The sequence below is a fragment of the Xiphophorus hellerii genome, chromosome 22 (genome assembly GCF_003331165.1).
Source record: "Xiphophorus hellerii strain 12219 chromosome 22, Xiphophorus_hellerii-4.1, whole genome shotgun sequence".
Classification (NCBI taxonomy): domain Eukaryota; kingdom Metazoa; phylum Chordata; class Actinopteri; order Cyprinodontiformes; family Poeciliidae; genus Xiphophorus; species Xiphophorus hellerii.
In genome coordinates, this window is record NC_045693.1 from 18,366,061 (window position 1) to 18,392,682 (window position 26,622).

Below are 26,622 nucleotides of genomic sequence, written 5' to 3' on the forward strand. Positions count from 1 at the left end.
CTTACTCCAATATTTGTTGTATAAAATGTCAAGAATCCAAGAATGAATTTGCTTGAAAGCTGACATTGCTAAAATGCTGAACTCAAACCTATTGGGTTTAGAAAAAAAACAGTAAACGAGAAAATATTTAATTGCTGTATTATTTTTTAAAATAAGCATGTTATTTTTGCATAATTGTGTTTTTTTTCATAGAATATATATTTTTTATTTTGTAGCCTATATCTTTTTGTCATCGTCTTATATTTTAAATTGCCATGCTTTCTTCCGTTCTTTACTTAATATTGTAGGTGACGTCAAAAAAACCAAAACATTAAATGTAGTTGCAAACATGAAAAAGTTCAAGGGATATTGAAACTTTTCCAAAATACTTACAGCATACTTTATGTTGAATTATTATTATTATTATTATTATTATTATTATTATTATTAAGAGTGAAGGTGCCAAAAGCAAAAATTTATAATCATTATCACAATTCAGTTATCTAACCACAACTGAACATTTTATGTCAGAAAATATGTTTAATGTCAAATCTATACCAATTAGCTTCAAATGCTATAATTATAATATATAATTTTTCTCCATTAATTTCTTCTGATATGTAAACATTATTAATGTTGAAAATAAACAGAAAAGTTTACCTCCACAAAGAACTCTCTGTTACTCTGCCAGAGTTGAAGTCGTAGTATTTGGTCAACATGAGTATCACCTGCAAAACAGATCAAACAGGTCACTGTGAAGGAATGTTTGATGATTGCAGACCAGCAGCAGGGAAGTGCCACAGAGGCCCTTTCCAGACATGACATTACTTTAAAGGCTCCAGTTGATCTGTTAAAGTGCCAACATTCAGTCCCTCAGACATTTGTCATATTGGCATTAATCTCCATCATGCTTCACTAGGACACAACTCTGAAATTAAAGGGGAGACGCACAGAGAGGATGGGGGGTAAATCTTGTTAATTGTCCAAGTCTCATGATAGAAACGGGACTGTCTGTGATAAAAAAAATAAAAAATTAAAACATATTTCTAATTATTTTAAGTTCCATAAAACCACTTATTTATTTTATCTTCCCAATTCTCCTTGCTGCAGCGGGGGGGAAACCCCCCACAGCTCCAATCCCAAACACAGAAATGGTTTGTCTGCTGATGCAATGTCTGACTTAAGAGTTTATTAAGACACGCCAGCTAAGTATAAAATGTTCTGTGCTCTGCAGGCAGGAAAACACATATCTTCAATCTGTTCTTCGGCTCTGGTTCAGGCAGCCTCCATCAGTTATGATAAAGAAACTGAACCACATCCGTCACCTGAGGGACACGCCACAAGCCGGAGGCATAGACTAATGCTGTGTTACAGTTGCGCTCAAAACTGGAAAATTCTTACTTCCCAGTTGGAAAAATTAAACTGGAATGCCCTTCTAAGTCAGATTTTCCACTAGGAAAATGGGAATAACTCTGACTACCCCCAATTACAACTTGTAAGGCCGACTGTTGCATTTCAAAATGGTTGTTCCTCTCACAAACAGTTGTAAGCTGTAACGGAAACAAGTTTATTTTACAAGCCACGTATGTAAGCGTGCATCTAAAATAAATAGCGTCTGCAACTCAAAACTAAACAAATTAAAAGTGGTGTTTGCTGAAGGAGAGTAAATCTTAAAATGATGCTTGTAAGAGGCACGGCAAATAATGTCTATGAGTGTCGCCACGTTGAAATTCCAACTATGTAAATAGAATATTTACCGCAAGGCTAACATCTAAAACAAAAAGTGAGGGAAAAGTGGCAGAAAGAATGGGAGGAAGATAACGAAAGAAGGTGGTGTAGGATTCAAAAGAAAGTAAGAGAGATGAGAGTAGGAAGGAAAAACAAAAGTCTTAAACTGTTAACAAGATTAAGATTATTCAGAAGACAGCAACATATTGCAGGAAACTGTCAATATTATGGAGGAAATAAGAAAATATGAAATGCAATTTTATTGTGTACCAGATATGAGATACAAAGCAAATTAATGTTGGAAAAATACAGGAGAAATTAAAGAATCCATTATTTTAATAAATATACAGCAAGAAAATTCAAATAGTAAAAGTATTCACATTAATTTTTTTTTTCTTTTTGTTTTGTTTTTTGGGGGGAAGCAGGGGAGATTTAATTAATAGAATATGACAATATTTGTAAAAATTAAATTGACATTTTGAGCCACACGCCATACCAGTAGGTGGCGGTAATGCACACAGAAGTCTGGCGTAAATCACATATCTGAGTTCCGACTTCTGAGTTAAACGGAAAGCAAAATAAATACAGTTCTCTCTATTTCCACTTTTATCTACAGACAACTAGCCTGGCCATTGCCTTCCCAAAGGGGGCTAGTTTTAACTCGGCTAACAGCTGGCCTCCATATCTGTGTCCTCGGCTCTAATGTTGCTAGAAAACTCAGACGTAACGTTTGGAGGCTGGTAAACATTTATACCTGCACTGTTTACATGTATATTGATGTTACTTCCTCCTTTGGACGATGCAAAGTTGCACACAAAGCAGTTCTGCTTGAGGTAGATTCTGTCCATGGTATTTAGACGTCAAATATAATCATATCACACAAGCAGTAACCTAAAATAAGTAAGTAAGTACGGAAAACCAAACGTGCCACAATTCAATAAATTAAAATGATCCACAATTTATATTTATATGAAACTGTTAACACTTTAGATGCATGTATCAAATAAATTCATCCATCTGTGTCTTTAGCAAATAAAAAATACATAAAAATATGTATTAATTGAAATGATTTGTAATTTTATAAATGTATTTCATGGTCATGTGCTGAAGATATTAATTTATTTTATCTCTCCACTTAACAAATCCATACCTCTCACAGATGCTACGGAAAAGTAGTGTTAATCCCATCTAAGTGATTTTGATCTGCAGCTGAGTTGCTGTGCAGCTTAGCCAGTCAAATACTAGGATTTATTTAGTAAGGTGCTAGCCTGGCCATTGTCTTCCTGTGAAATTCTGCTTGACAAAAAAATCTTGCTTACAGTAATGTCTGGACTTTCTCCCTTTCACTCGGATTTTGTCCAGTAGATTTTCTACCGAACCAATCAGCGAACAGAAGGAGAAGTTTTGAATGAACATGTCAATTTTCTGCACAAATTAAGTTATTACAGAGTGATACATTGAAACCATAAAAGTATATTTAAAAATTATTTATATTTTTGATGAACCGGTTCTAAGGTGAGAAAAATGAAAATAGTAACAAAGCATGGATCTGAAATGATGGGAAAGAAGGGGAGATTAAAAATATGTATCTTTTTTTAAAACATGATTGCAAAATCAATCAAATTTCAAAGTAGTTACACAGTAATGAACGTCTTGGGTGAAGGCTGATCTCCAAATAATTTGTTCTGAGCCAGAGCAGGCTGTCAGTTGGTCTGCATTGGACTGAGATAAGTTTACTTGTTTTAAACTCATAAATTTTTTTTAAACTCCACTCTTACTCATCACTCTCACAAAACTAATTCAGAAATCAGAAGTCACATCGACATCTCAAACTCTGCAAGTCCTTTTACAATTTTCTCACAACAAGATGCTGCTCTGCCACAAAAATCTAACAAACAGGCTGCATTGGTTTACTGTAAAACTATAATGAAGCTGGATGGGAGTAGTTGAAATTTAAGATTTTGCTTTAATCAGAAGCCGTGCGGATTATTCTGTGCAGTTCAATCGCTGTTTTAAACTGAGTTAGTGGTTTGTTTGCTTTTTACAGAAGTAGAAAAAAAAAAAAGACTGGATGCTGAAGCTAATTATAAATTGTGGTGTTTGATGCTCTGGAGAGTGATGTTATTTTTTATTTATTCAACTGTGCAATTTGTTTGATTCCTCTGACAAGCTGATCGTATCGTATGCCAAATTAACCCAATGCAGCTGTGCATCTGTTAATGTGACTGCAACAGGTCAGACTTGACAGATTTCTGTTACAATACAGTTGGCAACTGTGAAGCACCAGCAATATAATTAGCATATGATACTGACACATTTGGTTGTTTCTAACCTATTTGAAAGCAGCGTGTGTTTAAAATTGGCTGTACGAACACAGAAGTCATCTAATTCTGCATATTTAGTCTCACATAAAGATGCGGCTTCATTTCATTTAGAATATTAATGACATATTCCCCCCATGTTGTCCCCTATAAGTCTTTTGTTGATACATATTGGCATGATTTAGATCCGCATAAAGTATCTGAAATAAAAAAAAAGAAACCTGAGTTGTGTATAAAGAATGAACAGTGATTATAAAACAATTGCTACACCAAATGTTAACTCACTATTGTGCTTAAGGAGTGTGTTTTACTTTCCACAAGTAAAACCAAGAGACACATTTGAAGTACTGCTAAAAGCATCACAGGGATGAAGAAGACATGTGAGTCAACTGTTAAAAGCATAATATTAGTTCTGATCAAATAAAATTCACTCAAAATGACTTGATCTTTAGTCACAGAGAGTCTACAATTTGAGGTCAAAATTGTATGTGCATATTCTGAGCAGTCTCAGAGAAGCTAACCATGAGAAGCAGGAAAAATCCCAGTGGGCCCACTGGGTTTATGGGCCGGTCTTAATTTAAGTCAATGACTTGAATGAAACAAAGAAGACAGACCAGACTCATTGCATCTAGTATAGTTTCCAGCATTATGGTACATTGCTGTAAAAGTTACTTGTCGTCTGACGTATTCGTTCTGTTTTTACTGTTTTGTCCAATTTATGTTTAGTATCATCTAAAATTAAAGATAACATTATCATGACCCGAATAAAGACAATTTCATTCATCAGAGAAAAACAAGTATCCAAATAATCTAGGCTGTTGGTGGTGAGGCTTTAGAGTCAGAACAAGCAGCAAACATAGGAATAAAGTTTGAACTTTGAAAAAAAAGGTAAAAGGGAACTGGCGACAAGAGAGGCCAAGCAATTTGCATAGCTGCAATGCAATAACTGCTGAGGATATGCATAAACTCTTTTGCTTGTTAAGAAAACAAACTTTTTAACTACAAAGAAACATTGTTCACCCTTGAATGGGGATGAGGATATTTTAAAAGAAAAATAAATGAGTAAATTTAAGTAAATAAGTCAATATATAAATAAGTCAATATATAAGTTATTGACTTACTTTTCATCTTAGGCAATATTTCCAAGTATGTTTTTTTTTAAAGTTACTGCAAACTTAAGTGGGCCACTCTGAGGCAAGAAGCTCCGGGAAAATGAATCCCACTCCGACCCTGATACTGAGAATAAACTCACGTCAGAGGAACTTACAAGCAGAACATGCTGCTTTGAGTGTTTAACAGTCATAATAGTAGAGTTCAAGATTTTTTTTTTTTGTAAATTAAAATTTTAAAACAATGTTGTGGGTAATTTCTTAAGAAAACATTAAAATTTTAATCAAAGCAAGCATTTTTTCATGCAACTACTGATCTTTAAAGCCTTGTTTTTACTGCTTTAAAGATTAATTTTTCTTCATCAACAGAAATCAAATTAAAGAAAAACAAGAGGAAGCTTAACTTTTTTGTTTATCTCTATAAGTTCTTCCTGGAAAAAAGTCATTTTTAAAAGTACAAACCCACAACAGATATAGGGGGGTAAAAAACTTGTTCTGTTATTTATACAAATTAATTGCCAGAATGATATCCTGCCCATGTTTGCAATCATAAAGCCTGCGCATCATACTGCTCTTCAGGGGAAGCCCTTCTGTGTATCTTGCAGATCTACTTCCTAATTATCAACCGTTATGACTGTATGGGGTGACACTGATGTAAAAAGAAAGTGGTCCTTCATGTAAACAAGGGTTTTTTTCTCCTCCTCTGTCCTGCAGCTGAAACAAAGTCTTATTATATCTCTGTCTGGCCCTGCATAAGAGAATACTACTTGACTATACATACATTTAAAAACACATAAGTTAAAGCCAAAAATCTTAAACTTGAATCTCAATTACCTCATTTTGATTCTGGAGAGAAATATGTGCAAATGATGCACAATATTATTTATTCTTAAAACATTTCTTCTGTATACTCGCTCGTTAAACCATCTCAAATAGTTAGATGCTTGTATTTGGTTTCTTGAGTCAAAAACCACATCTTCCCAAAGATTTTCTACTTAAATAGTAATGTTTAATTCATTTTTATTCCTCTTTTCTGTAATCTTCTTGCAAACACACAGTTATTAGAAATATTGACATTCATTTATTATTTATTCCCCCAGTCTTCAATTTTTTCTTATTATTCATGGGTCCCTGCACAGCTTGTGATTCCCATCATGATGTGTCTTACCTTATTCATGCATAGTAAATATTAAATCGGATGCCCAAATATGATTTTATTAACATTTACAACTGAAAGTTCTTAGTTTTTAGTCCAAGTCTGCTCTCACCTTTTATAAAAGTATGATATTGTTTTAAGGAGTTCCTTTTTTTGTGTGTGTGTGCAATTATCTGCACAGCTTGGTACAACTTTGGTCCGATGTCCAGACTAGGCTGCAGAGATTTATGATGTACCAGTAAACTAGTTGTACACCTTCCAAAGGTCATACCATCGCTGACAGAGTCATTTACAACAAAACAACTTAGACAAGTTGGAAAAGTAGAACAAAATGCGTACCTTTCCCTTCTTCTATACTGGAATTAATCAGATATTTATTTGGGAATAATCAAACAGCTGCAGTGGGATACATAAAGCCTTGTTACTGACTGGAGAAGCTTTCTTTCTTAGGAGCAATGTTTCATGGCTGTAGCTAATACATCAATACAACAATACAATATTCACTTTGTAGTTGTCAGGCGTTAGCTGCTTGAAGCTCAGCACGACCTGCAAACCATTAGATTGTTATTTGAAATCACCAGACGCAGGATCTTCTTTTAATGATCAGAAAAAGAAAAACCTGGTAGCAGCGACGCAGACTCTGTTTCCTACATATTTTAGCCTACCTCTCCCTTTGAATTCCAGCAAAGGTGTCATGTACTGCCACACTCATTAGACTACAACAGCACAAACATGTCTCCAAACTGGATTACCAGACATCCAAGAGAAAGCGAATTGATTTCTCAACTCTAATCCTTTGTAAATCTCAACCCTTGGAGCTAAATGGACGGGGATGAATTTGATCATTACGTCTAAACAAATGGAGGCCTAATGGGTGATTTTCAGGGCTTAGAGTGAGAGGATTACTGGTGTGAAATGAAGCTGTTAAACGGGATATAGGTGCCCAGACAATGCAAAACAAACTCCTTTTACTGAAGAAAGAAACAATTGACACGAGAGCACTCACTGAAATTCATTCCCACTCTCAGCGGCCCGCTGATCCAGCCTCATCAGCTGTTGGAATTAAGTTGCCTCATCAATAAGACTGTCATCACATTTAGCAACAGCAATTAAACAGATGGATGATTCCATAATAGCAATTGTTACAGGAGTTAGTGATTGGAATATCAATAATAATGGTAACAAAAAATTGATAAATTCAAGCTCGCAAATTCAACAGTGCGGTGGAAAAAAGATTTGTGTTAAAATAATTTTAGGAAGCTGTATCTGTCAACATCAACTGAATGTGTTGAGCTAACAAACCGTATCATGCTCTCTTAGATTACAAATACAAATTTGGCAGACCAAGATGAAAAATGGCATAATTGTGAAGTGAAGGAAAGATTTATGGTTTTCAATTTGAAAAAAAAGAAGAAAAATTTGACCTTATTTCACTTCTTCAGACATTTTTGCAAAACAGACAGCATCCAGCTCAGTCAGCATGGATCAAGAGTATACCTTCCACTTTTACCCCATGTTCTTAAGTAAATGTAGGTCTGTATTTTCACAGAATTATTCTTAAGCATGAATTCACTTAGATCCAATCCCTTTAATTGTGCTTGCGCTGTGTAGTCTTCAGTATTTTGTAGTCTTGTACATTTTTTTTTCCACAATTGCCCTAACTGTAATCATCTTCCTATCAACTCAGACAAGCTTCCCTGTCCCAGTTGAAGCATGATGCTGCCAACACCAGGATTTAATGTACAGCACACTCATATCTATAGCAAGGGTTAAAAATTTGCATTTTGGCATCATTTGACCAGAGCATTGTCTTTCATGTGTTTTGTTGTGCCCCCTTACTGACATTAAGAAACTTAAAATGCCTGCAGGACCCTTATTATAATTAAGCAGGACCTGTATTGATGCAATAGATGTACTGACATCTTATGGATGTTAACAATGAAAATGAGAGAGCAAAAGGGAAAACCCAAGTGGTCAAAAAATGCTACAGGCCCAATGTGAATAAAGGGAAAATGTTTAAAATGCATTTATATTATACAGCAATTCCAATATCAACAGTGTCAACCAAAAGTGCCAAATTGAATTTCCATCTAACCTAAATGTATTTAAAATATGCTCTATTTTCTCTATAGGGTGCCTCTGAGTGTTATTTTGACCACTTTTATAGCTTTTTTTTTTTCTACAGGAACATTTTTCATAAAGCAAAAAGCCTCATCTGTAAGAGATCTTGTTATGTTTTTTTTTTTTCTTTTTCCAACAATGGCCTTCATCCTGCCACTTTTCTATACAAGCTACATTTGAAGAGTGCACAGCTAATAGCTCTCTTGTTGACAACCACTCCCACCTGAGCTGGAGATTTCTAAAATGCCTCAACAGTTATCATGAGCCTCTCTTGGTTGCTTTCCCTTGCTTGTCAGAAGACGCCCATGTCTTGGTAAGTTCGAATGGTATTTCCTTCTTTGAGTGATGGACTGAAGAGTGCTTACTTATTACTGCTTATTACCCTAACCCTGCTTTAAACTACTCCACAACTTTATCCTTTGGGTTCCATGATGTTGTTTCATCATTGATGCTTGCTAACAAACCACTGAAGCCTTTGTGGATATCTATATCGAACTCCAGTATAAATAAAAATCTTGATATCTATGTCAAGATTTTTATTTAAGTTGGACTGGGTTTAATGAAGGTGTTCATGAACCCTCAAATATAAAAAAATATATATATTTCACTTTCAATATTTTTCAATTCACACCTTGTGTGGATCTGTCCACATAGAAATCAAATAAAATACAGTACATTGAAGCTTGAGGTGTGAACATTTTTACAAGACACTATATGCGATTCAAAAACATTAAAATAATATTACAATTACGACTAAAGGAATACCAGGATTCAATCCAAAATAATAAAGTGAAACAGACGAGAGCAGTGGAACAGAAGATCCACCTCTATAAATTAAAACAACAAAAAAATACAATCAAGTGAGTTGAAATCCCTGATGTACGTAAGTGAAATAGCCCTTGATGAAATTACCACAATAAACAGAATCACTTAACACCTTTCACAACAGCAGAACTGTCTACTTCAGTTCCACTCTTTGTTGCCTTGTGAAATCTCTCAGCAGCCACCGGAGCCAGTGGCACAGCAGCACGCCGCCGCACTGCAATATCACCTGAGCACGACCTGAAATGTGCAGAGGCTTTTGTCTGTCACATCAATTTATATCAGTTCATTAACAAAGGCAACATTTCCTCGTAGGCCAGCTGTTGTGCTAAAGTTGGCTTGTTTGAAGTCGGAGCGGTTGGCTCTACTGTGTGCGTCGGGTCACTGCAAACATGAATTATAAAAGAAGCATCACAATATCGCTTTGCACAATATAAACTGCCTACTCCCTCATAAAACTTGAAAATTCACAGATGAAAGAGTTAATCATGGAAGAGAAAGAAAGCAGTTTTAGTAATAAAGTTCAACTGGAGTGTGACTTGTGATGTAATTCTACTGATGTGTGAACAACTTGGCTGTACTTTCAGCAGGCTAACTTCAGACACTTTGTGTTACAGCTGTGGCTTTCAAGCTGAACAGCAAGTGTCTGCATTTATTAGGCACCTCATGCTGAGACATGAGCACCGTGTCCATATAGAAGCTTGGTTGATAGACCCTCTGAAACGACTTCCATCTTCTTTAGGCTTATGCCCTCGCGTCGTTGGATCTTTCACCGTAATTGAAAGCCAGAGCCAGTTCAGCCGCTTGGACACAGCGGCCCGCTGAGCTTGAAAAGCCTCCGAATGAACAAGGAGGGGCTCTGATCAATCCACGCAATTATTAGACAGCTATTGGTCTGTCACTTTTAACCCAAGCATAAAACTGTACCCGCTGAGCCACGAGCTCGGTGTTTTATTTTTTCCAAAATCCTTTTAAATCTTCAGCACTCGGTCTGTAATGTGGAAGTACTGAAGGAGATGGTGAACGATTAGTCGTATGTTGACAAACCTAAAGCTTCTTGGACTATTTAATAAAGTGCAATTCCTCTGACGAAGTGAAACAGCAGATGGGATAAATATGCCATGGATGGATTTTTTTTTTTTCATCCATATGTCCCATTAGGCTCACCAACTGTGTTTGAGTTTTGCCAATAATGCATCACCATATATCCAAAATAGAGAACATGAATGACTGAACCAAACTCATAGTTTTAAATATGAGGTTTTCCTCCCAGATGGTGTAGCTCATTTCAATGAGAATTGCAGGTGGCGACTGTTATGTGAAAGTGTTCTGAAGCACGAAACGAGATGTAAACTGAGCAATGGCCAAAAAAATAATAATAAAAAAAGAATGCTAACAAATACAACTAACTGGGAGAGAGTTTCATCGATAGAACACAGAGCAAACAACACTTCAGCTGAAGACAGGAAAAAAAAAATACATCTCAACAGAACAAATCTCCTGACATATTATTTTAAGAGCACGTCTCCAACAGCTAATTTCTTCCTTACCAGCTGCTGCTGCAACCATTCTGAGGCTTTATGTTTTATTCTGAAGTCGATCATGAAACTACAGTGAGTCACAAAAGCAAAGAGGCTGAGCACACAGCATAAGTCTGATTTAAGCTGCCACACACACACACAAAAAAAGTGAAACACAAAAGATGTGTCTATGACACACAAAGAAGGAAAAAGAAGAAGAGGTGAGATCTCATTATGCTCCCCGCAAGTTAGCGTTATGCTTCTCTGGAAAAACAATCTTCACCTGATTTGGATTCTGAATTTCTGCTCCATTGGGCCGCATTTGGCAAAGAAGAAAGGAAACTTGGGAGGCAAGCACAGCTTGGTTATATATATATAAAAAACACACTCAGCAGGATCTGAAGGCATCAGAGAAGCTCGCCATGGGAAGGCTTGGTGACTTGACAGAGCTGAACTCAGACAGCCAGTGGTTTCTGTGCAGAGTTGAGCGGTGTTTGTCCATGCCGGAAAGGAGCACTGCGGACCCAAAACTTGTCCAAAAAAAAAAAACAACTTTTCTTAGTGCGACTTTCTTGCGATTCCCATCATTATGTTTTTCATGAATATATTTATGTGTGAGATGTTCACTACCTGTAACAGTGCAACATCAAGCACACCCCTTTTCCCCCACCCCTACTGCCTCCCAAAACTGTCCATCCCGGCCTCCTGGGAGAGAGAAGAACCCGTGAAGGTTCATGCTGAAAGCATTCGTCAGGCGGTTGTCTGAGCATGTCAGGGCGCTTTATGAAGGAAGCTACATGTGTCCAGGAGGACCAAGAAAGTGAATGGCAATGAGATGGTGAGGAATTAGAATGAAGGATAGTTTAGACTGTTTTTCCAACCCTAATACAGAATATATGTATATCAGGGTGAAATGCACATCAGCAGAAAACGGCTACAGAAATCTGCCTTTACTGTTAAATTTAAACCTGTCCAACAACCTAAGAAACCACGAAACATACTGTAGATAGGAAATCTTCCTGATAGTACTACTTAGTAGACATGACTCTACTAATACCTCTAGAAACCAGCAGGTAACCAGAGGTTCAGAAAATACAAAATGCCGTGTTACTCTGATCAGTGAGTGCAAAATATAGGTGACAGCAACATGCTTCATTGTGGTTCCTGTGACTGAGAGAAGAACACTGAATTTTTTGTTACTTTCCTTTTAAGTGGGATGTTAAAAGTGACATCAGAGGAAGTTCGGAAATATGAAGGCTATGTAAAAAGAGACATTTATATCATGTCTGAAGTTAAAAGAGAGAGAAAGACAGAGAAAAACTCGGTAACACTTTATTTGACAGGTTGTGAATAAGACTGTGATGACACCACCATAAACATGACATAACACCTGTCATGAACATGAGTAAGTCTTCATGAATATTTATGACTGTTGGCCACTAAAAACAGCATGGCGGCACATGACATATAAAGCTACATATGAACAAAGTTACCATTTCGATTGACCACAGCTGAGTTGTGCTGTAACACAAACAAAACAGTCATCACAAATCAGCACAAACACCTCACAACAGCCTTCATGCACAGTGGTCGGGGGCTGATAATTTGTGTTTGCTTTGCAGTCACACAACCTGGACACCATGCCCTCTTTAAGCAAGCCGAACTCTTCTGTACACCGAGGTACGGCAGGGTCTTATGTGAGTCTCCCTGTTTGACAGCTGAAAATCAGGCCAAACTGGGTCATTCGCCATGAGAATCCCCCCCAAACACAGCAGTAACTCAGCAACAGAATGCCTGAAGAAGAGAATAATCAGGGGGCTTGCAAAGGCCATGGCAAAATCCAGAATCAAACTTAAGTATACTAGAGAATGATAAAGACTCACATTTTTTCAAACTGGGAGATTTCGATGTGAAGGTCTTATTCAACCCACTGGTTTGCTTCAAAATGTACATGAGACTTGACTCCCTCAAAAGTAAGAAAAATCAAGTAAAAGGAGCATCAATTTAGAAAATGAAATCCAATACACTCAATAAGATAAACAACTTACTGGAAGCAGAAATTTTATTTAGGTCTATCAATATGCACTAAAATACTTCAAGATGGAAGAGATAGGATTCTGTTGAGTTCAAAAACTGGTTGAGTCCTAAACTAGAAAAAAAAAATACACTTTTAATTTTTAAAGAATATTGTTGGTCAAGTGTTGACATGCATCTAAATAAACAGCTTCTTGTCCTAAAAGCCCATTTTCTAATAGTCTTGGTCACAAAATATGTAGAATAGAAGATGACAACAGGAGCAGAGGAGGGAATTATGCAAAGAATTTGCTTTCCAGTATCTATAACTGATATGCAGGGAAAACACAGTAGTAGTTTCATTTGTCAAAAAAGTTAAATTATAGCTTTTAGAGCTGAAGGTTATTCTGCATCCTATTAAAAAAATAGGGATGTACTTAATTTCTAACCTGCTGTTTCTTTGCTCCGTCCTTTGTTAAATGAATAATGGCACTGTAGTGTTGTTGTTTCTCTGCTGTTGTTTTTACTGTAGTTATTATTTAAATATTAAAATATAGTGAAAATCTGATATATTTTTAAGAATATTGCAGTATAAGCAAATCTGTTTTTACCTTAGCACCTGCCAGTATTTTTATTTAATTCGGACAGTAATATTGTTCCAATAATTAAAACTGAACACGTCAGCGTTTCTCAGACGGAGTCATTCTGGACTTCACAACCTACATGTACAATATATGTGTGTGTTTATATATTGTACATTGAGTCATATATTTAAAGCATTTATTTAATTTATTTTCATTTTTATCTGATACATTTTCATGATGGTTTGATTAAATTAGAGAAGACATTTCCTAGATTTAACAATTCAGAGGAACTGCAGTTATTATGACAACCAGTAATTTTTTAACACCGGAGCAGAGGCAAAGACTCTGCTCCGGTGAGAGCAGGGTCTTTGCTCTCACCGGAGAGCAAAGTCTCTCTGGTGAATGATACACCGGAGAGACTCTCCAGTGTCTTTGCTCCGGACAAATTTTTGTAGATTAATTTATCCACAAATTAATCTACAAAATTGGAACTAGGTAAATATTACACAACAACCTTTTTTCCTCCCTGTAACACTCCACAGCTGCAGCATTTGATCCAAAAAGAGGCTCGATTAAATATTTAATGCAAATACTGTACAGTAGATGAACACATTTTTAGTACTCATGGTTTCTGTGCTAACATATTTTTTTATTAGTCTTATGTAATATTCAAACTTTCTGAGAAACTGAATTTTGGGTTTTTATCAGGTGTAATCATCAAGTCTAACAGAAATAAAGGCTTGGGATATATCACTCTGTGTGTAATGAATCCATGAAATATTCAGTTATATTATAATTTATCAAGATCCACCTGTAATTCAAGTTCTAATATCCAACTCCTGCTTTGTGTCAATCATTCTTGATTAGAAAAAAGGCAGACAGTTGCAAAAAGGCATTTTATTTCACATTAAAATGAACCCCAGATCATATAATCAACAAGTTGAAAATGTTCGGCTTGGAATCTAGTTATAAGATTTTAGCTCTTCTTTCTGTCACTCAACTTTCTCCTTACAGTTAAGGATTTAGATGAAAAGTTGATCTTTTTTGTAATATTCGACTAGAGTTTTCTTAGACGTTAGATAAGTAATCAAAAAGCAATAACCTTGCAGAGTCTTATAAATTAAGGTTGTCTTTATGGGTATTTTTAACCTCTGTGCATCAGTAATATACTGTAATACGAAACTGTGTTTTGTCAAACATTTGAAAAGTAGCTTGTGTTTAAATAGTTTGAAACACATTGCTCTGATAATTTACTTTCCTCCCTTTTCTATATTATATTTGTCAGGGAATTATTGTTCAGGGCTTGCTGGCTTATTTTTTAGTATTTATTACTTATTCTGTCATAATTTTTTTTTCTCATTAATGAAATGATTATCACAATTTGAAAGCCCTTCAGTTTTGCAATCCAATAGTAAAACCTTGGAAAACATAGAAGAGCTGCCATGTCCGTTACAAGCTACAGCTCTGATTCATATTCCTGTCCATGAACATGAATCAGATTTCAATACCAAGGTATCAGCCATTGGACTTCAACATTTCACTTTGAAGCAATTCATCAACAGGCTTTGGTGATTTGATTAAAAAACACAGAGTGCAAAAGAATTAGATGATTAGCGGATGTTTATTCTAAATAAAACGTCTTGAGTTGTATTCATGCTGCCACAGCCTTGAGCGACTGTCTTGCGTATGGCAGATGCATAATTTCAATCAACTTGTGTTCATCAAAGATTCTCTGAACCTTTATGATCATCCAAGGGCAAGACATTCTATAAAGGCGCACATATAAGGGATTTCATATCGAAAGGGCTGTAGAGTGCAGCAGAGCTTGTTCAGTTTTGTCCTTATTGTCCAACGTTTGTCACTTTCAAAGTTAAGGTCTGAAGTTTACTTTGAAATATCAAAATCTGCTAATTTCAACTTAAGTTATTGGCTAAATTTCATAGATATGTGGCTCCACTTTGGATGTAGGTTAAGCTAATTTAATTATTCCACAGTTGAATTTCCTCACATAATATAGAAGGCACAGTTTCTTTAGTTTTTTTTTTGTCAGTTGTTGTAGTTTTTTCTTTGGTTGAGAAACTAACTAGGGATATCAAAAGGTCTAAATTGAATGTCGGTGTGAATGTGTTTGTCATTATATTTCCCCGGTGAGTAAGTCAAACTGTCCTTGATCTTGCCCAGTGTGAGCTGGAAGGGAGGCATCAGCCTTCCAAGACCTTGAACACATCAGTCCCATTTTTATTTTACCCTCCTTGAGAAAAATATGAGAAATACATAAATACATATCTATCAGAAAAAACAATGTGCTCCTCTGCTTTCTGTGTTCTCGAGTTGGAAGATTTTAAAGGTTTGAAAAAGGCTTAGTTTGTGTAGTGTGAGCAAAATGTGTTATTAAACTATTGGATGGTTTATTTTTCTGAGTGGAAGTGCTGCTGCTTTTTTATTTTATTTAGCTGTTTCAAAGCAATAAAGACTGATTTAATAAGGCGGAAATCAAATTTTGTGCTAATAGGCAGTTTGACCTGATGTCTTTCATCACTTTCCAAAAGACTAGCAGTAGCCCCTCTAAGTCAGAGGCCAAGGTTCTCAATCAAATGAGGTGGACTGCTCCCTCCAGGACTGGGATCAGTCTCTGCCTCAAGCAAAGGACTTCAAGTATCTTGACAACTTGCTAACAAGTTATAGAAGGAAAGGGAAAGCATAACTCTCAATTCACTGGTTTGTATATGATTCGACCCTTATACCCAAGGGTTGCACTACATGGATCGTGACTGAAAAAATAGAATATCCTGGATAAATGGTTGGATGATCTCCCTCTGAAGTGGACCCTAGAGATAAAATGAGGGGAAGCTCAGAGTGGAGTCCTCTGCGTCAAAGAGTCAGTTGAGATAGTTTTGATATCTAGAAAGCCTCTTTGGCGCTTTCCTCTAGAGGTTTACTATGGAAATCCCTTTAGGACAACAGTCTGGAGCAGACTTAGAACTCACTACCGGGACTATAGGCACATCTTATTAAATTAGAACATCATCAAATTTTTTATTTTAATAATTTCATTCAAAAAATGAAACTGGTACATTAGATATTCTAATTAGCAAAAGGAAGTGCCCCAACACTTTCTGGTAGACTTGCTGATGTCCGGGCTTGGTAAAACACAGTGGACAAAAATCAGCAGAACACATGGCACTTAAATAAATTACTGCTCATGGAGGCTTTGCACTGGACCCGAAAAAGCTCTGATTCTTTGCCTCCAATCTCTTCCTCAACACTGTGGGACTTTGATTACCAAATGAAATGCAAAATTCGCTTTCTTCTGAAGACACTGGGCCACTGGGTAACAGTACTGCCCTTTTTCTCCTTAGTCCAGGTAGGAAGCTTTGGAAAGTGTGTCTAAAACAATTAGCACATTTCCTGGACTTGTCTGTGAGTGTAGTGGCTCTTGAACCTTTGATTCCAGCTGCAGATCACAACTTGTGTATCTCAACTAAACTCTTGAATTGACTTTGCTATACATTCTCCTTAAGCATGTGACTGTTCCTCATTTGTGCGCCCTTTTGAACCACACACTTTCCTTCCTCCCAACTCTTCATTATAAAGTTTTTTACTGATTAACTCAAATAAACATTCACTTTGATGATAATTAAATTATTGAGATCTAACACTACATGCTAATGGCATGTAGGGTAATACAAAGTAACCTTAAAAAAATATTTCAGAAACCGAAAATAAGGACATGGATCTGAGATAAACAGCTATGCTGATGACATACATGTGTGCATGTCTTGCTACTCCTGTATTCACTGCCTTAGATGCTTTTATTTCTTTAAAACGTCCAACAGCCAAAAGTCTTAGATGTCTTCTGCCTCTGACCTAATCTTAATATTTGTTTCCAGACAGCAATTTTGGATTTTAACATTACTTAGCATAAATTAAATAATAGCCCCAAATGTCTATCAACTGATCTCAGATATGAAACTATCCAACTTAGCTCATTCTTTCATTCTTAGCTGATCAGACAAGACACTCACTGGTCTCATAGCAAACTCAGTTCAGTTGAGGGTTTACAAATAATTCAGATCATACCTCTTGACTAAAAAGCGTCCATGTAGCAAGCTGTGGTTTTAGTTAAATATGACGGAGCTCCAAATAGATGTTGACATTCCTTGCTTGCACATGAGGCTCTAAATGGAGAAAGAGCTTGTTACAAGGAATATTCCCTGTTGTTTTAAGTGCTTCCACACTGGCTCATCTTCTCCTCTCAGGGTTTGTTGAGCTTTAAGACCACAGAAGTCATCAAGTGGAAATTGCAAGCTGTGGTAGATACCAAAGGCAGGTGAACTCTGTAAGCATTGTTAGCACTATATATATATAGGGTATATATATATATATATATACTTTTTATTTGTGTCCAACTTATAATTTTAATTTGACTAGCATAGTCAAAATAGCATTTGACTATGCTATTTGACAAGGCAAGAATAGCACCCCAAACCATCTAGCACAGTCCAGTGAGACAACTTCTTCGGACAAAACAAAATGATCTGGCAGTGCACCCAAATAAGTTTTCCATTTCTTCTTGGTAGAAACAAATTAATGGGAAGTTCAACAAACTTGGCCTTATCTGGAGAGTGGCTAATGAAATAGGAATATGAATCTTAGCTTTCAGTGATCATCAGATAGTATATTCTTAAATCTACATTTGATCTTATCGAAATAAAAATACTTATTAGCCCAGGGCTAAAAATAATAGAACAATATTTTATAATTATTTTATCTTAATAAATAGGTCATAATATAAAAAGTTTCTTTTTTGGGTGAAATAAGTTTGTGTGGTTTTGTGTGGGACTCTGAGGTGTGGTGACAGCTGCATTAGAAGGAAGGATTTACACAGGAGATCATTCAAGAAAAAGCCACAATTCCCCATTTTTATTCAAACTGTGAAGTACTGAAAGTCTGCATGAAAAGATCACATCTTAAAATTATTTATTATTATCATTATGGTTATGATATTTTTGTTAGAGCTGCACAAAATATCAGGTCACAGTAGTGACTGAAACTGTGATGTCTCCAATGTCTGTTACTTGTTTGCTTGCTTTATTTCTTTATTTCATATGCAGTTCTGTTAGGTGCATTTCAACTCTACATGCTAACGATGTCCAATTGTGAATGCTCACGGTCTTGTATGCTCACACCTAATTTAGATTCAAGTTTGTGTAGGCCTGTTTTTATTTTTTATTTTTATTTTTATTTTTTTTTTAATAAGGTAGATGAAAGTTTCAGTTTAGGTCAAGAAAGAGATACCTTTATAGTTACTTTTACGCATGAATGTATTAAGTATTTGTTTTTAATAAACAATCATAAAACAAAAACAGGGGGAAACAGAAAAAGCTTTATCGAGAGGACCAGATGGAATCACTATCAAAAGACGCATCCCTCTTTTTATGGAAATATATTTTTTGAACTTATAAACAAGATCATTTGGGCAATCTTACAGACAATACATTTCTCTATATATTTCAACAACTATGCAGCAACAGCCGTAATAAGTTGTGTTCGTGAGTGCTCTGTGTGCGACACAGAGGAGATGGAAGGCGGGCACAGGCACACATGAATATCAGCCACCAAACTCTGCGATCTGTCAGCATTCTTAGTTTTTCACCTCTTTCCTGTGACTACAGTGCAGGACAAAAGCTTCAAATTTAGCCACGCATACCATAGATGCGTGAGTGAGCGCTGACCACACTGCGTCAAAAGACAGCCGTGCGTAAAATGAGGAGCGCCACAAAGTAGGTTATACTTACGCTGCTGTTTTGTCCGGACCAGTGCACCATCGCCTGGTTGTGAGCTGTGTCCCCGGCGAGGGCAAATGTTGAACTTGTGAGCTCGAACTCCTCCTGGTCCGAAACCGAAGCATCCTCTACACCCTCGCCCCGGAATCCGGACCAGGTCTCTGCGCTCCTTCGCACTCTCCAAGCGACCGCATCTGCGTCCCCGGTCGAGTTGAAGCTGTTATCTCTCTCTTCACTCGAGTTAATAGCAGAGGGGCCGGAGGCGCTCGGAGGTGGGTGGGAAAGTTTCTGATGGCCCCCGTCTCCCTGCAGACCACTTGTCTCATTCTCCCCCGGCCGCGGCTGTAGTTTGAATGAACTTTTTTCACTCGCGACCAATTCCGCAGCGCCGTCTTTTTCCTCTCCACTGGCGCTGAACGACTCCTCAACAAATCCGACGAATTCTTCACCGGGAGCTGCGTCGGAACCCGCCTGGTCCGGGGCCGCTCTTTCCCGGGGTACCTCTACGACAAGCGGCTGCTGGCACTGGCGAATGCACCTTACCTCCGCCTTTGTTCCGCCCAGGATGGAAGTTAATGATAATAGACAAATCCACTCAGAGAAAAAAAGGATAAAAAAGCAGCAACCGAGACGCGTCTCCATCATGCATCTACTCCGACTTTAGAGTTTTGAGAATATTTTTGTTTTAATCAGGAGCTATTATTTTTTCTCTCTCTTTCTCTCCCCCGCCTGTCATCACCTGGTAAAGAGGAGTCTGCGAACGCACTGTGGGGAGGTGCAGCAACGCGCGGACAAGGGTTCCCAAGTACTGATGCAAACGATGCATCAGAGGAGGAGCTGGAGGCTGAATCCTGCATGAGAGAGGCGCGGGGGCACACTCCCGCATCCTCATCTTTGCCTGCTTTAAGAAATAAACTTGTTATCTTAATTAAGCTATATATCTCCCCTGGGCCTGAGCTGTTTTTGATATGCACTGTGCTGCATGTTACTACACTATAAAGGTTATTTGATGGCATAAAATTAAAATTCCTTGAGAGGTTCTTCGATGATGATGGAGGGGGAATGGGGGGCGAAGTCTAGAATCATTAGTGGGTCTCCATCTGCTCCCTCCTGTGCTAGAAAGTAAGGGGGGACAGAGAGGCTGCTGATACAATGAGACTTTGCATTTTCCATTACCAAAAGGTCTGGGTAATCAATTAATAAGATTGCCTGAGTTCACTGTCAATTATGCCATGCAAGTAATGACTCTGTTTTGGCCCTGCTTGCGAGAAAAAATGCTTGGGTAATTGTTTCACTTACAGACTGTTCCCTTGTATCATCCATTCAACAACAGCTGAATGGAGAAAATGCCGTTTCCAACCCCCCACCCCCAAGATTTTAGCTTCTGCTTTCCATGGCCTTTACAGGTTAATAGAGACTGGTATGACAGAAAATAATGAGGAGGATTCAAAGCAGGGGTGAGCAAGTAATCTTTTCTTTTTTCTCTTTTTTTGCTGCAAAGCTCTTCTGATCTCTGCAAATATGCCAGTGCTGTGGCAATAATTGAGAGCACATTTTTTGCCATGCAATACAGACCCTCGGAATGTATTGTTATATTTCCTTTTACACTTTGGGCTTTGTTCCAGATGGCTAATGGTAAACCATTAGGAGAACTAGAGCCTGTCCAAACCCTGTGATTAGATTCTATTTCTGGGCAACATTTAGTCAATAAGATGAGGATGCTGTTGACTGGTGACTGATGCCGAAGAGACTCCCCTGTATTGAGCTGTGCTCTCTTCATCGCTCTGAGCTGCGACGTGATCCTGTTCCACATACGGGTCAACCGCACAGAGACGTCTTTCATTGCCAGCCATTAGCGATGCAGTGAGCTAGAGCTGTCTCAATCTGTTTTAGTTAGCCCCCACCAGACAAGAGGAAATCAGTCTATAATGCAGATTGATGGCTGACTGAGAATTTCAATCACGGAGAACGTCGGCTAAAAAAGCTGAATTCTTGACCGTAACGCAAACCTAAAAGCAAAACTGGCCATCACAATGCACATCAGCGCCTCGGCAAAAGTAATGACCATGCAGGTGTGAGACATCCATACAACTTCTGTAATGTGTTTTTCACTCGCTGAGGTTTGGCAGGGACTGATTCCCACTGCACATAATAGATTCTTACTCTTGATTTGTTCGCTTAGATCCACATGGATGCATGTGGAGAGGTTGCTTATTTTTTATGGTAATGTTTTATGACGACTTGAGTGATACATGCAACTTCGAGTCACTGTTAGTACATTTAATCTAGTGATTAGCTTTTAGAAATGATTAAGTAAAAGTTAAAAGGAGGATGCAGTGGTTAGTGAAGTTTGCAGTGTGAGCGTGCTCTGTTAAACATGATTAATGTACATGAATATATCTGTCTCATAACCAGTCACATAATCAATCAGAAGTCTCAAGTCTCTTTCTCTAATAAAAGAGGCAAAGAGATTTCTAAGTATATTTCTGGACTAACATGTATTTGGCTTCACTCTAAAATTACGATGATGGAAAAAAAAAAAAAAAGTTTTTTCAGTTCTCTCTGGTGTGTGAGTGCTTTTGTATGTGTGGATTTTGTAGATGCTGTTGCAAATGAATTCTCCCCCGGGAACAATAAAGTATTTCAAGTTGAGATATAAATATGTTATTAGTAACAATAAAATCGGCCGACTAATAATTTAATGAAGCAAAAGAAACAGCTCTATTACATATGCTATACATATTTTTACATTTCAATCTAAAGTACAAATATACAAACAAAAGTTTTAATCTACAAAACTCCGTTTGTTCCTTCTTTCATGACTTTTTTCCCCTCCTTGTGTCCTATCTCTGCAACTTCCCTTGATTCCTTCCTTCTCTCTCTCCATTCTTCTTTTCTTCCAGATTCTATTTTTAGAAGTTCCTTATTTGAAGACTGAAGAATGTGCTAGAACCCTGACTGTTGTTCTGGCAGGAAGGTCCCTCACAAGGTGGTTGGCTCTGGGCCAGTTAATTTGATATCAGTGAAAACAAGAACATTTATCACAACCGAATCAAGCAAATTGATCATGGCAATGCTTCTTGGAGGCTTCTGGTTTCATCTAAGTCTTTCTGAACTCAGCACAGAACTCCTCGCCAGGTTCCTGAAGAGACGCCTAAAGGGGCTGTACAATCAATAAGAGGCAGACAGAGGATAAAGTCACTTCATACTGTCAACGAAAAATAAAAAAAAAAGAGTAATCTGCTACTTTTTTAATAAAGCACATTTGTTATTAAGGTCCAAACCATTAGCAAACTGTAATAACAGTCATTATATCTAGATTATGACCTGAGCTGTTTTTACATTTGAAGTTCATAACAGCCAATCATTCTAATCGAGAAAAAGTCAGGCTCATATTTTACACCATCATTACATAAAGTTAACTCCTTTCTTATTGTCCGAATAAGGAAAAATATGATAACTCATATAAGATAAGCTTTGATATATTGACAAGCATTCTGACATTTTCTAACTCAACACTTCACAAAAATATTCAAACTTCAGGCATTTTGACTAGATCTAAATAGTGTGTACATGCATAGCACTTTGTCGAGTCCAGAGGACCACAAAGCGCTTCACACTACAGTCAGTCATTCATACGCTGATGGTGATAAGCTACATTGTAGCCACAGCTGCCCTGGGGCAGTCTGATAGAAGCCAGGCTGCCATCCATCAGGAGGGTGAACGTCTTGCCCAAGGACACAAGACTGAGACGAGTGGAAGATTTCACAGAGTGGGGCTTCGAACTGGCAACTCGCCTGTTACAAGACGAGTTGCCTGTTACAAGAACTACTGTAATATTGACAGTAATTCTTGAAGGTGAAAGGTCAGATCAGACATGTTTGTGTTCACCACAATTTAACCTCTCTGAGAGGAGCTGTTGTGAAGTCTTTATGTATTGACAGATCCAATTCCATGAATTTATGGGTTGCAGAAAAAGTCTGTTTCTGCCTGGCATAATTGTTGACTGGTACTGTTAAATGAGTGTCGAAATAAATAAATGCAAGATTTTGGGGAAGATAAAGCAAGCAGTGAAAAACCCTTGAACATCCCCTGCTACTCCAGCATAATGAGGCAGTTCCCTTGTGGCTGTACCAGTATCACTCCTGATAAACCTCACTACGTTGCCACAGAGAAGAAAGGACAAACAATATATTCAGGTGATTGGAACAATGACTCTCACACAGAAAATGGCAAAAAAGCGAAAAAACAAAAAATCAGATGTAAAGTGAAAAACTGAGCAGTATGGCATCTCAAACTCTAAAACCTAAGTTTCTTTCTTTTTAACAAGCAGGAATCTATGTTTTGAATGTAAACCATATTTTTATAGCTGAAGAAAATTAGAAAGATACTAAAATAGCTTTAGTGTTTGAGACTTTCCTCCATGTGCTCTGGTAGGCAAAATATGTTTGGAAAGACATAATTAATGTTTTATGAAAATGTCCTTGATGTGAAAATATGTAGGATGTGCTGTGCTTCGACTGGTAAAGGAACTTTCAGGCCATACTAATGAGATGGTTTTTTGTCTTTAAAGACAAAAAATTGAAATCCTTACATTATTTTTCATGAGGCTTGAAAAGACTTAAAGAAACTAAGGACATTAAAGCATCCAGTCATATTAAAAAAATGAGGACACCCTATTGAATATTCAGCTTTTTTTTATAACCCATATCAATAAACTTTCAAATCTTCTTTTTTTATAGACATGGTCTCACTTGATGATCAATTATTTGATTGCAGTGGAAAACCAGCAACTGGCTTCTACTTTGTCCTCTTAAATCCTATGTAAGTAACAAGGACTTGCTTAGTTTTCTCCATGACTATATTTACTACCAATAAAAACGGTTTTTTTTTTCCTCTCTTTTTTCCCCCATGACTGTATAAGCCATCTACATTTGTTTTTCCAAATCCAGGTTTTGAACTTGGAAGAAAAATTGGTATTTTTTAAAAAGAAAAACATTGCACAGGAAAGAGTTTTTTCGGAGCAGCATGCACGGTTGCATCATTTGACAGCTGAAAAGGAAAATACGAGCCCTGTGGATAGGTTGTATATTTCAGAGTAAGATGTACCAAAAACCCATTCGGGTGCAGCACTGCTTTTACGAGACATTTTAGCGTTTGGTCCACTTCAGTTCCGACGTCTGACAGAACCTTAGACAAAGGATAGGCTGGTGTTTGAGAGATTGTTCTTCAGCTACTCAGTCTGTTTATCATTTAGGACCAAAAGATATGGAAATAATGAAATATTTCCAAAACACTCTTCTTCTGTGTAGTTTACATCTTGGGAAGTCTTTTGGACTAACTCTTCACAAAAAACGTCTTTGACGACTTAGTAATATCCGGTTGAAAGTCATAATAATCAGGCCTCTTCACATGCTTCATCTTGTTCTTGGCTCCATTTCAAACTGAAATGATATGCAAGCCATCTTCTTTCATGAATTGCACTTTGGCAGCTGCAATTGTAAAGCAAAGTGAGAGACCCTCAAAATAGCCCCCAGGATGATGGAAACAGATTCCACCTTACCTGAACTCCAACTCAAGTCTAAAACTGGTTCTTTTTCTGTCAAGCTGAAGTGAATCTTGTATTCATGAATTATAAAATATTTACTCCAAGGTGTCGACTCTGTAACTTATGTGAGTGGTTAATGTGCAGGAATATGAAAATAGCAGTGTTTTCATGGCCTTAATGGATCTAAAAGTCACTTTTTGATGATCGTATCATCTGTTGAGTGTTAGCAATATCCCTTGAGTCTTTTCCCATTTTGTCTCATTACAGCCACAATCTGCCTGGTGTGTGGCTTGCATTGATAGTGAGCCCCTTTATTTTGATACTCCTAAACAAAATCATGTGCAGCCAACTGCCTTCAGAAGTAATCCCTATTGCAGTGGTTAATAAAGTTCACCTGTATGTAATTTGATGTCAGTATGCATGCTGCTGTTCAGTGATGCCCTCAGGGGTTTGTTAGAGAATATTAATGAAAGCTAAGGAGCAGACCAGGCAGGTAAATGAAAGTTCAAAGCGAGGTTAGATTATCAAACAATATTGATAGTTGAAACATCCATTTCATCTTAACATGTTGGTACAACTACGTATCATACCAAGATATGTTCAAACTAAACTGACAGAACAAGCAAAGAGATTATTAATCAGAGAAGCAACTAAAAAGCCTGTTCTAGCTCTGGAATAGCTTCATAGACTTACAGCAGAGGACAATAACTAAAAGAACTACTTTTAGTTACATGCTCCACAATCTACTCTTATATGAAACACTGGCATAAAAAATCTTTGTTGAAAGAAAGACAAAATACATCTTCATTGTTGTTAATACATGGAAGATGTATTAACATCTGGCCAAAATTCAACATTTTGGCCAGCATGTCACATGCTAAGAGGAGGTAAGCTAACATTATACATCACCCAGATTACACCATTTCTAAACAAGGTGTTGGCAGCATCATACTGAGGGGATGCCTTTCTTCAAAGGCAGACAGGGATGCGGGTCAGAGTTGATAAGAAGATGGATGAGGGTCAATATAGAGAAAAATATAGTGAAATCCTTGAAGAAAACCCCTTAGTGGAAGGTGAGACAGAGATTCATTGTCTTTCAGAGGGACAACAGTACTGAGAATGGTTCAGTCAAAGTCCAGACATAGATTCAATTGAGGTGATTTTGCGAGACTAGAGAATTGTGGTTTATAGATTTGATACCTACAATCTGACCAAGTCTGAGCTATACTGTAAAAAAATTTTTTTCTGTATTTATGCTGTAAAATTCTGGCAAAAACAGATGCCTGTATTTATCTTAAATTAGAGATGTTTTTTTTTTCTACAGTGCATTTTGTAAAGAAGAAGAGACAAAGCCTTCAATCTCTAGATGTCCAAAGATGATAGAGACATACCCGAAAAACAAGCAGCTGTAATTCCAGACAATATGACTTCCACAATAAGGGGGCTGATTACATATGCACACCACAAAAAACAAACAACACCAAAGTTTGTGGTTGTAAGAAGACAAAATTTAAAAATCGTTAAGAGATATACTACTATGAGGCACAGTCCATTTAAAAAAAAGAACATGCAGCCAAAAAGGAAAAAAAAAAAAGAAGGGAATTTGAGTAATTCTATGCAGTGTGTTGTAAAATGAGGCTCCTAAAATAAATATCACAGAAGATGTTGGTGTCTTGCTAAGAGTCATCAAATTTTGTTGTAAAAGTTGACATATTCCAGGATTGATGTCATGTGCAGCACATTTGTGTGCACAACATGGTGGCGGAGTGGAATCATTGTCTTTCGACAGACAAGTCTGCTGCTTCGCCGCCTGTCACACTGACTGAATACAAACTGTGTATGCTCCCTGAGCTCCTTCTCCTATGATAGGAACTTGTGCGCATGCAGTGTGAAAACGCACACAAAGGAGCAAGGTGACAGCTATCTACGTTGTTA

General features: G+C 37.2%; 1 protein-coding gene across 1 annotated transcript in view; it reads right to left on the reverse strand.

Annotated features, from left to right (window-relative positions):
• Window positions 1-26,172, reverse strand: part of LOC116713462 (VPS10 domain-containing receptor SorCS1-like) — a 63,920-nt gene extending 37,748 nt beyond the window's left edge. The window contains exons 1-2 of the mRNA XM_032553632.1: window positions 19,152-26,172; window positions 640-707 (exon numbers count right to left, since the gene is read on the reverse strand). Of these exons, the coding sequence (XP_032409523.1) occupies window positions 640-707; window positions 19,152-19,784 (701 nt within the window). The 5' untranslated portion in view covers window positions 19,785-26,172. The remainder of the gene's footprint in view (window positions 1-639; window positions 708-19,151) is intronic.
• Between the last annotated feature and the right edge of the window lie 450 nt (window positions 26,173-26,622).